We start from the raw sequence: 12,323 nt of genomic DNA, 5'->3' as shown, positions 1-12,323 counted from the left end.
ACTTTTGTTCCTACTAATCACCACTGTTTTAGCAACTCTAACCAGACCAGAAGACATAAGGGGGAAAGGTATAAATACTGAAAGAAATAAAACTACTGCCATTTACAGATTAACATAATGGCCTACATAGAAAATTTTCAAAAATCAACTGAAAAATGAATCAACCTAGTATCAGAAACCTTCTGGAAGACAAGCTAATTCTACCATGTATGCATAAGCAAAAATCTGCATGTAAAAACACGAAAATTCTAAAGACAGTGTTAGATTGAGAAAAATGGATCATAACAACAGAAACCTATCTGTACTGATGTCAATACCATGTAGTTTTAATCGTATCATGTTAGACCAAGAAACCATGCCTATGACCTACTAAATTATTTTTCCAGAATTTATTATGATAAAGGTAGCATTTGAAATCAGTGGGGAATAGAAAAACCTATTCAATAAATATTACTGAGAAGTTAGCAGTCTATTTTGGGGAAGAAGGGAGGTGGAAAGCCACCCTCCACCTTACAAAGTATATAAAAATTAACTCCAAATGTTTAAAGAGCCAAATCTAAAAATTGCAAAGCAGACGTATTAGAAGAAAAACACAGAAGATATTCATAAATATATTTTAAATTTTTAAGTAGAAAAAGCCTTTCTAAGCAAGACCTAGAAGCCACAAAAAAAGACTAAGTATTAAAAATTAAAAATTGTATATAATGAAAGATACTATTCTTAAAGGATAAAACCTAAGTGAAAAAAAGAAAATATATAATCCACTCCATTAAAAATCTAGAAATTGGCCAAACATAGTGGCTTATGCCTATAATCCCAATAATTTGGGAGGCCAAGGCAGGAGAATCACTTGAGCCAAGGGGTTCAAGACAAGCCTCGGCAACATGGCAAGACCACGTCTCTACAAAAATAAATTAGCTGGGTGCAGTGGCATGCACCTGTAGTCCCAGCTACTCAGAAGGCTAAGGTGGGAGGCCAGCTACTCAGGAGGCTGAGGTGGGAGGATTGCCTGAGCCCAGGAGCTCAAGGCTTCAGTGAGTTATGATCACATTAGTGGACTCCAGACTAGGAAATAGTATGAGATCCTGTCTCAAACAAAACAAAACAAACAAACAAAATATATAAATTGTAAACTAGATATTTTGCCCAACATACAAAAATGTAAAGGAACAGTAATTTTCAGAGCTGGCAATAATGTAAATTAAAAGAAAATCTCAATATCCATGTTGGTGGTAATAAAAACTAAGGAACCCTTTATCTCAAATTTTCATACTTTTCAATCCACCAATTTCCGCTTTTAATAATCCATGCTAAATAAATATGCACATAATTATGTATAAGGACATTTACTATAGTACTATAATGGTGAAAAAATTCACATAGATTCCTAAATAGTCATTAAAATGTTAACAGTGAAAATAATAATTATGATATGCAGACATGGAGCAATACTATTAAATGGGGTAAAAAGTCCAAATTGCAGAACACTGAGTATGATATAAACCCAATTGTGGACTAAAGAAAAATAAACAAGAAACCCTGCAAAGAACCATCCTGAAATGCATGTGTATATGTACACAGAGAACTCTGGAAACTGTAGCTGTGCATAAAGGGAACTGGTCCTTTCACAGGGATAATTGCTGGAATGAACAATGGGTGGGAGAAAAGTGAAAGGGGATCTTCATATTTGCTAAGTATATTTCTGTATTAATAGTCTCAGCTTTGAAAAGTTAATTGTGTATTATTTGTATAATTTGAAGAAGAGAAGGAAGGAGGCAGAAGAATAAAAAGAAAGAAAAACAAAAGAAGCCAGAGGGTCATAGCTCTCAACTTCAACTGTAAATTGTCCAGCAGATTCTTCTTGCTGGTGTTTTCTTTTAAGTTGAAGCAACACCAACAGGTAGAAAGAGATTCAAGTGATATCTGTACAAAGGCCTCAGTATGTGACCTTAGAAATTTCTGAACTGTCCATAGGCAACAAGAAGTAAAAATTAATGACAAATTAGCAAAATAATTCAAAAGCTCTTTAGCAGAAGGAAGGATACAGAAATTAGCCAATCATATCCTCAAAAAATAAGCTCAGAAGAAAAAAAAAATCTAGCACAGTTTTTATACAACATTTTTGCCATGAGTAAGTCACAAAATTTATATTTTTCTACATATGAGATCACTCATTCTCAGGTTCTTCCCCAAATAACTGTCTAAGGAAGACTTCTCCCTAGTCATTCTGATGCCCTGCTATAAAAATAGTACATTAAAAATGGGTCAAATGATAAGTCACTGTGCAATTTTCCTAGCTTTATCCCAAGCTGGTTTTTAATGTTCAAGCAATATTCATTTTTAGTAGGTTAATTATAAATTACTATTAAAAAAGGAATAGGCCGGGAACAGTGGCTCATGCCTGTAATCCCAGCACTTAAGAGGCCAATCCCAGCACTCTGTGAGGCCGAGGTGGGCAGATCACTTGAGGTCAGGGGTTCGAGACTAGCCTGGACAACATGATGAAACCCTGTCTCCACTAAAAACACAAACTTAGCCAGGCGTGGTGGTGGGCACCTGTAATCCCAGCTACTCGGGAGGCTGAGGCAGGAGAATCGCTTGAACGTGGGAGGTTGCAGTGAGCCGAGATCATGCACTGCACTCCAGCATGGGAAACAGAGCGAGACTCCATTTCAAAAAAATAACTAGTAATACTAATAGCCAACACTAATGCAGAATTATAATACTAATTATACAATTAGCAATCTAGTACCTGTAAAATAGTTAGCAATTTATAATTTTGGGTAAACCAGATATTAAATGTAAAACTCATGATATGCAAACTTCTTAAATGCTAATGAATAACTGCAAATTAAATTCTTGTTTAACTTTGGAAGCATAAAAGTAAACATTTTTCTTTTGTTGTTTAGAGAACCCTGTATATCTTCCCACGTGGTGCTCAAGAAAAATATATATTACTGAAAAACATAAATACACATAGACACACCAGAGCACAAGAAGAACTCTGAATATTATACCTGTATCAGCTTCGTGTTCTTTATTCTCATCTGTAAGGGGGTTGTCATGAAGCTTCAAATAGATTTCTATAGCAATTCTTGCTGCCTTGAAGTAAAATGGATGCTGTCGAAGTACATCTTCTAGTTTTAATAAGTCCACATATGATCTAAGGGTAATCTTCCTCATACAGTATGTATGAAAGTCAAACTGGTCATCAGTGATTTCTATAAAATGCTAACAAAATTATCTTTTTGTTATTATACCGAAGTACAGCAATGGCTAAGAAAACTATAAAATCGAAGGCTTGGAATACTTGTTACTTTGGCATGAAAAAACTAGTAAAATTTAAAAAAAAAAAAAAAAATTACAATTATTCAACAGGAATATTTTGCATTTCAAATAAGCAAATACAGTTAGCTATTGTCTAGCACAGGATATGGCATACTGAAGGCATTGAATCATTTGTTGAAAAAGGAAGCTTTAAAACTATATTTATTCATTATCCCTTCCTTAATTATACTTAAAGCTGTTGTGACAACATCAAACATAATTTATTAACATACATAGTAGTGCAAGAAAGTAGATTCACATGTTAAACATTGAGTTTTTATATTTAGAATAATTTGCAAAGGATTACAATATGTATTTGGTAATTTTTTTTGAGGATACAAATCTGAATCCTATGCAATGTGATGCTGGTATGTGGGAAAAAATCAATTAGCAAGTAAGTCAAGCAATCAGGAACCTGATGCATTTCAACTAAGCTTTGGTATTCTATACTTGACAATATTACAAATGTGAAAATAGTTATATAAACTACGTTTATCTTTGTAAAACACAAAAAAGAAAAACCAACCACTAGTCATGGAAATGAGTCAGAAGTGAAGAGGATTAAGAAAACAATTTTATCAAAAAGCATGAAATTACATATGCTATAGAAGAAATACTGTGAAAAGTCTTCAACTTTTATATCTTACCAAGGGTATATGGCATCATCAATAAACTCTACAATGAACAGGATCCTAGGAGTAATTTAATCAGCTGTGTATGTACTACTAAAGCAGCAGCAGCAATTTGAAAGGTTCAAAAATCAATAAAAACATAGCCAAGATACAAAATTTCTATCAAGTTTTTTAAAAAAGCTTTTTTTTTTTTTTTTTTTTTTTTTAAAAAAAAGAATTCTTACAGAAAGATAATAGAGATCCTGGCTGAAAATGTAGTCTATATTTCCATTATGAAAACTGAAAAAAGTGAATACTGATTTTAAAAAGCACCTACTATGAATTATAAAGAGGTAGAAGAGAAAAAAACTATGAAATTTGTCCAAAACCATCAACAGAATAAAACGAGAAAACGTTTATGTAGAAGGTACTTACTCTCTCAATCTCATGACATTTCTTAAGTGCTTCACCAAATTTATTCATTGCTTTATAAGCCTGGGCACATTCTGTTTGGAACCACATGCACTGCATTTCATTCAAATTCTCTACCGCTGATGTTCCTTCCTATACAAAAATTAAGTATTTTCAAGATCATTTTTTATCAAAGACATTCTACCACAGAATTTTAAAAAACAAACAAAGATGTTCCGCTGATTTGGACTCTCAAAAAAAATTTTTAAAACATTCTTAAAGAATAGTTAACATGGGAAAGCAACTGAAATTCTCTAACCACTAAAAATAATTTGTAGTTTCACAAGTGATTAAACAAAAGGTCTACATAACTGAGGGTAGCGATTAGTACAAGAAAAAGACCACCACCACATAGCAGGTATTCAATAAATATTAGTTCCCTTGACCCCTAAAAAATTCATCTGAACATACATCAATATAAACCAGTTTAAAAGTCCACTGTACAACCCTCTAAAAGGAAAATCCTCTGTACCAATGTCAACTCCAGTGTCTTCTGATATAGCGATTTAATTAAAATCCTGGCTATTTTGATGTCTAAAATATTAAAGATAAACTTTGAAAAATAAGCATGGTACACAAGTATGAACTGGCTCGTGTCTTCTTTATTCATAATTAAGAACACTAGTTGTACAAACCCTTGTAAACTTTGAGCACATTTCTTCAGCTTCTTTAATTAGGTTGGCTTTTAGCATGTATTTTGCACATTTGGAGTTGATAAATCTGTCTGCTGTGTCTAAGGCCTGGGCCTCATCCATCCACCTTGCAGCTTCTTTAATATTTCCAGCGTGCTTACAAGGTACAAAAGCAAAATAAGCCGGTTAGTATGCTAAGTTTACTGTGCAGGTAATTCATTATCTGTTGATAAATAATTTAAAAACAAATGAAAGTAAAGGCACTCTTGTGACTCTCAGATGTTAATCAATATAAAATAATGCATTCTTCCATAATATAAGTTCTGATTCCTTTTTCCAGCCTTCTAGAATTTAAGCTGACAGTTAAGACTTATTTTAATAGTTTTGTCTACTGTTAATATCGCCATTGCCTAAAACTGCCTGGCACATAGTAAAAATACTCAAAAATAATTGTTAAAGAATAAATAAGGCTGGGGGCCGTAGCTTGCTCCTATAAATCCCAGCACTTTGGGAGGTCGAGGCGGGTGGATCACCTGAGATCAGGAATTCGAGTCCAGCCTGGCCAACATGGTGAAAACCCATCTCTACTAAAAATACAAAAGTAAACCAAGGGTGGTGGCGCATGCCTGTAATCCCAGCTACTTGGAAGGCTGAGGCAGGAGAATCACTTGAACCCAGGAGGTGCAGGTTGCAGTGAGCCGAGATTGTGCCACTGCACTCTAGCCTGGGCGACAGTGAGGCTCCATCTCAATAAAAAAGAATAAATAATAATAGAAACCTTTTTTTTTTTTTTGAGATGGGAGTCTCACTCTGTCACCCAGACCGGAGTGCAGTGGCGCAATCTTGGCTCACTGCAACCTCCGCCTCCGGATTCAAGCAATTCTCCTGCCTCAACCTACCAAGTAGCTGGGATTACAGGCATGCGCCACCACGCCTGGCTAATTTTTGTATTTTTAGTAGAGACGCGGTTTCACCATATTTGGCCAAGCTAGTCTTGAACTCCCGACCTTGTGATCCACCCACTTTGGCCTCCAAAAGTGCTGGGATTACAGACATGAGCCATAGCTCCTAGCCAATAATATAAATCTTTAAATCAAAACATAATTAAATGTGAAAGTCATAAAAGGCATGGCCAAATCTCTAAGCTAAAGGGACCATGGAAACATTACTGATTAGGACCATTAGTAGACATTCCCCAATGTTTCTCATTCTAAGTTACCTAACTAGTCCATCTGGCAAAGCCTCAAAACTAATGAGCCATAATCTAATTTTAAAAAGTGCTTCTTGGCACATGTATACCTATGTAACAAACCTGCACGTTGTGCACATGTACCCTAGAACTTAAAGTATAATTTTTAAAAAATCTAAAAATAAAAAAATTAATAATTATAAATGAATAAATAAATAAAAAATAAAAAGTGCTTGTTTAGCCAGATGCGGGGGCTCATGCCTATAATCTCAGCACTTTGGGAGGCCAAAACAGGTGGATCACTTTAGGCCGGGAGTTCAACACCAGCCTAGCCAACATGGCGAAACTCCGTCTCTACAAATAACACAAAAATTAGCTGGGCATGGTGGTGCATGCCTATAATCCCAGCTACCACTCCGGAGGCTGAGGCATGAGAATCACTTCACCTGGGAGGCAGACATTGCAGGGAGCTGAGATTGTGCTACTGCACTCTAGCCTGGGTGATACAGCAAGACTCTCTCTCTCAAAAAAAAAAAAAAAAACTTCTTAAGTATTACTTAATTTCATTATTTTCTTGCTAAATAAATTACTGGTTTATTGTCAGTCCCTCAAGAGCTTTCATTACTAAATTTTATTTTCAGTAAGACAGAGAAAAGCCAACATTACTTTAAGATGGTGCTAAAATATATGACTAAAAATTATCAAGCAAGGCCCAGGAGTTGAGAAGTCAAAAGAGATAACTTGTAGAATTCACAATAGAATCTTCACAGTTTCACTTCATTAACATTGCCAGATACTGATATGTTACCATACTCAAATGTTAATAGAAATATACATTTCACAGCAAACAAAATTTCTTTTGGATTACCTATATACTCTTACTCTCCAAACCCAAGAGAATTACCAGATACATGTGAATACATATACATTAATGTATGTACGTAAGTATGCGTGTGTATACGGATATAGATAAATGACCAAATTAGCATGACCATGACAAGTCTCAAAGTAATTGGACTGAGAAATGTACTAAACTTGTTATTTCGTGTTTTTTGAGTTATCAAATGTCACTTTTCCTACATTTAGAATGTATAAAATAGAGAGAAAAAATTCATGACAAGTCCCATTACCTCATAAGAAAACAGAACAAAAGATTTTTACCTTATAGATTTTAGCTTTCACGAGAAACAGTTCTATTAATGTAGGTGTACTTTCAATAGCAGTATTTATGTACTCCAGAGCGATAGATGGCTGACCAATTTTGTCATAATGTTGTGCCAAGTAGTACTGGACCCAAAGTAATGTGGTTGGTGGTTCCTCCTTTCCATCATCTTAGGAGAAGAGGGAGAGAGGGAAAAGAAACCAAGGTGAGGCATTACATATATTAAGAGCACCCCCCAAAATGGTTCCTATGTTTATTAATAAGGGAGGTACTATGAAAGGAGTTTATTTATGTATCTAGCTATAAAACTCCCCCTAAGTTTATAAGATCTTTGGAAAAGTCTGTATTTTCTTTTCTGTATCCTTACAACCCCTAGCACAATCCCTTGCATATAATAACTTCACGGAACAAACATGGGAGATAAATAAGGTCTAACTACCTAGAAAGAAAACTGAAACAGGTAGAGGGGAGACAAGCTGTACTAGAACTATGAGAGCATACTGATCAGGATGTTATTTACAAAAGGGGAAAAATTTAAAATGTTCTCCATTCATATGAGGTTAAAAAAAAAAAAAGCCCTGGCTGTTTAATTGAGTTTCTAGCTAATGCACCAAACTGTATATAAATATACTTGTAATGTGGTTATTTTGAATTTGGTGATTATATTCTTAATATATTTTAATATGCTAAATATGCAAAGATGCATAATTTAAGTCAAATAAAAACTATACCCCAAAAATGGGATGACAAGCAAAAAAATTTTTATATTTTAGTTCATGATTTAATTTTAATATACTCACAAGAAAATGTGTAAGTTAAATATACAACCCACACATTAAAAAATTCTTTTTAAATACAAATTTCTAAAATCTGAGAACTGATACGTGCTTTCAAAGAAAGCAATAGATTGCTGTTTTTTAAAATTTTTCCTAGTGAAAGCAGGATGGCTCAGTGGACAAATAATAGGAGTGGAACTCACCAACTCCTCATCTGATAGATCTGCAACAAAAGTGCTGCATATTCTTGGGCATGTCATTGAACCTCTTCCACATTTGTAAAATATGTAGGAAAATGCTGATAATCAAAGGAACATTATGATGATTAACCAATGAAATCATAGGAAAAAGTACTATTAAATTAATCTGAGACCTAGAAACAATGACCAACCCAATAGCAATATGCACCCAGGGTCCCATACTGGGCTTTCCCACTACAGGAACCAGAACTCCTAGGAAAAACAATTGATTCCAGATCTGCAGTGGCAGCGATAAACTGGAATATCTTGTCTTATTAACACCCAAGAAGTTATCAACTACTACTATGGTATGTAAAGAATAGGACCATTTGAGATTTGTAATGTGGTTATTTAGAATTTGGTAATTATATTCTTAACATATTTTAATATCATGCTGAATATGCAACATTCAAATATGCTTAACTCCATGAATTCATAATACTTTTAAAAAATGTATTTGCTGTCTTTGAAGGATGCTATTGAACCAACAATTCATTATTTTGAAAACTCGTAAAGAAATTTTAAAAAGCAGGGAGTGGGGAGAAAAAATCCATTTATCATGCTTTTCCTATGCAAACTGAAACATTGTGTAAGCACATAATAGAGGAAGAAAATTTTCTCTTTTAAAATAATAAAAAATTATAGAGTATCACCAGTCGGTAATTCTTAACAGTTGCTAACATATAAAACAAACACTGTATGCCTACTAATATGAGGAATGGAATTTATTTTATTTAATTTTTTAAAATTTTAATTAGCCACTGTGCTACTGGCTGCCATACTAGCAACAATCTTCTACATTGAACTACCAGTTTATAGGAAATTCAGAGGGCAAGGAATAATGTGTTAAGCAACACATGGGGTACAATCAGCAAACTCTAGACTGGGAAAACTGAAAAAAAAAAATTTCTTCAACAAATAAATTGCAGGAAAACGGACAGGGCAGAAACCCACAGATAAAAAGAGTTTAAGAGACATATCAACCAAATTCAAAGTACACATCTTATCTGGATCTTCATTCAAACAAACTTCAAAAACAGAAAGGCAAAAAAAAATTGACATTTATAACATAACTGGAAATGTGAACATGGACTGAATAGGTATGATTAAGAAAGTATTAATTTTTGTCAGGCACAGTGGATCATTCCTGTAATCGCGGCACTTTGGGAGGCCAAAGCAGGCAGATCACTTGAGGTCAGGAGTTCGAGACCAGCCTGGCCTGGCCAATACGGTGAGACCCTGTCTCTACCAAAAATACAAAAATTAGCCGGGCGTGGTGGCGGGCACCTGTCCCAGCTACTCGGGAGGCTGAGGCAGAAGAATCACTTGCACCTGGGAGGCGGAGGCTGCAGTGAACTGAGATCGTGCCACTGTACGACAGAGCAAGACTCCATTTCAAAAAAAAAAAAGGTATTAATTTTCAGGTATGAGAATGGTATTAGGTTACATTTTAGGTTAAGTCCTTCTCTTTAGACATACTGAAATATCCACAGATAAAATGATGTGATGTTTGGAATCTGCTTCAGAATAATGTGAGAGTCGAGAAAAGTAGGAGAGGCTATAAATAAATTCAATCATGAATTAAAAATTATTGAAGCTGAGTGCTGGGTAAAGAGAGGATCATTATACTGTTGCATTTGATTTTGTAGATGTTTTTAAATTTTTACATAACATTCTTTTCAATAAACTAATGTGAGGTGGGACACAGTGGCCCATGCCTATAATCTCAACACTTTAAGAGGCCAATGCAAGAAGATCACTTGAGCCCAGGAGTTTGAGACCAGCCTGGGCAACAAAATGAGACCCTATGTCTACAAAGAATTTAAAAATTAGCCTGGCATGATGGTGCATGCCTGTGGTCCCAGCTACACAGAGGGCAGAGGCAGGAGGATCGCCTGAACCCAGGAGGTCGAGGCTGCAGTGAGCTGTGTTCACACCACTGCACTCCAACCTGGGGAACAGAGCAAGATCGCGTCTCAAAAAAAAACCCAAAACACAAAAAACAAAGATAATGTAATTCTCTTCTAACCAAGTATCATCACACAATGTGCAAATTAATGGATGTCCCTCTTAAAGGGAAAAAAATTTAATGCACTATGCTTCCTGCCTAAGTAATAATACTGACCTTCTGATTAAGAATTTCACAATGTATTAAAATTTTCAAGATGTTTTTAAAACATAAAACTTGAGGACTTACCATTGGGGTTAAATAACCGGCAGCTTTTTAGAGAAGTTTCATAACCTACTACTAACTCTTCTATGATTGCCACCTAGAGTACAAACACACAAACACACTTTAATAGAAAAAATACAGTTACTATTCTTATGCAAAATGTGTTATTTTCTACTAAAACACTAAATAAACACTCCAACACACACACCCTCCTTTATTAAATATCTTAACCTCTAGATACAAATTTTAAAATACATCATACTTTTGCACAGGTGTGCATTAAGATGTAATTTTATAAAAGCTTATTGGTTACTCCTTTTCAGCTGAACCAGAAATCAGAAAAAGAGTTGGACAAAGACAGGCAATATTGTGGATGATCTATATCTTGATTCTTTTATCAAAGTTTGTATAAATGAACACCCACAATAAACATTTGCAGTTAAGAATTAAATGCTCTGTGAAAAGAGAAATTGTCTAAGTAGATGACAGTAATCAACTTTCAATTTCACAATCCAGGGTAAAACATTAGCAAAACTCAAAAAATACTTTGAGAGTTTGTGAGGTCCAGGAGAATGAGTGGCCATCCACAGTTAAGTTGAATGACCTCAACTTAACTGACTCAACAGACTAATAACACCTCTCCCCAAAACCTCAGTAAATTGTGAGGACTACTCACAACTGCAGCTAGGTTATTCTGGTGCACCCATGTTCCCTACTACAAGTTGAGCTACATGCCTACTAAAACTGTTTTGTTTTCTCAAACCTCCTTGCATCAGTTGCATTTATTATCCTAATGGCAGAATTCAGTATTGTGTAAACTTAAGATATGAGAATGAAAACGACTGTTCCCTAAGTTGAATACCAAGGAAAGACTAAAAAGATAAGTCAGGTATTTTTAACCAGTTTAGATCTAAATAAAAATACCTTAAGTAGAAGAAAATCATAAAAATATAGGATTCTATACATAAGACCACTTCATAAGCATCAAAGTCTGACTCTTTCAAAACTGGAAACAAAAGATCCTACTTGGCCACGCATGGTGGCTCACATCTGTAATCCCAACACTTTGGGAGGCCGAGATGGGTGGATCGCCTGAGGTCAAGAGTTCAAGACCAGCCTGGCCAACATGGTCAAACCCCATCTCTACTAAAAATACAAAAATTAGCCTGGTATGGTGGCACGTGCCTGTAATCCCAGCTACTCGGGAGGTTGAGGCAGGAGAATCACCTGAACCCAGGAGGCGGAGGTTGCAGTGAGCCGAGATCATGCCATTGCACTCCAGCCTGGGCTACAAGAGCAAAACTCCGTCTCAAAAAAAAAAAAAAAAAGATATTTTATGGATGTGATTTATGCAAGAAAAAAAAAGTGAAAGAGCAATAAAAAAGGCCCATACATTGAGTCTCCAACAAAAGACTGGCAAATAAAGGCACCTTATGTAATTCTGGTTAAAGTGTTTCTTATGTCTCATTTGTTCCATCTTTGACTCTTCAATGTAACTGATTTTTTAGAATCCAACCAATATGTATTGATGACACTGTACTTATAAGCAAAATAGTCTAAATTAAGATTAAAATACCCTTGGCCGGGCATGGTGGCTCACGCTCGTAATCCCAGCACTTTGGGAGGCCAAGGTGGGCAGATCATTTGAGGTCAGGAGCTGGCCAACATGGTGAAACCCTGTCTCCATTAAAAATACAAAAATTAGCCAGGCATGGTAGTACACGCCTGTGATTCCAGCTAGTT

General features: G+C 35.2%; 1 protein-coding gene across 3 annotated transcripts in view; it reads right to left on the bottom strand.

The window, feature by feature from the left end:
• Window positions 1–12,323, bottom strand: part of NAA15 (N(alpha)-acetyltransferase 15, NatA auxiliary subunit) — a 92,570-nt gene that overhangs the window by 25,928 nt on the left and 54,319 nt on the right. For 2 of the 3 annotated variants that reach the window (XM_025385047.1, XM_025385048.1), the window contains exons 10-14: window positions 10,605–10,677; window positions 7,392–7,561; window positions 5,045–5,197; window positions 4,374–4,502; window positions 3,018–3,231 (exon numbers count right to left, since the gene is read on the bottom strand). In XM_025385047.1, the coding sequence (XP_025240832.1) occupies window positions 3,018–3,231; window positions 4,374–4,502; window positions 5,045–5,197; window positions 7,392–7,561; window positions 10,605–10,677 (739 nt within the window). Of the gene's footprint in view, window positions 1–3,017; window positions 3,232–4,373; window positions 4,503–5,044; window positions 5,198–7,391; window positions 7,562–10,604; window positions 10,678–12,323 lie in introns of those variants that run through there. The other variant, XM_025385049.1, reaches the window with a different exon arrangement.

Source organism: Theropithecus gelada, chromosome 5 (genome assembly GCF_003255815.1).
Source record: "Theropithecus gelada isolate Dixy chromosome 5, Tgel_1.0, whole genome shotgun sequence".
NCBI classification, from domain to species: Eukaryota; Metazoa; Chordata; class Mammalia; order Primates; family Cercopithecidae; genus Theropithecus; species Theropithecus gelada.
This window is presented reverse-complemented; position numbering and strand designations above follow the sequence as displayed.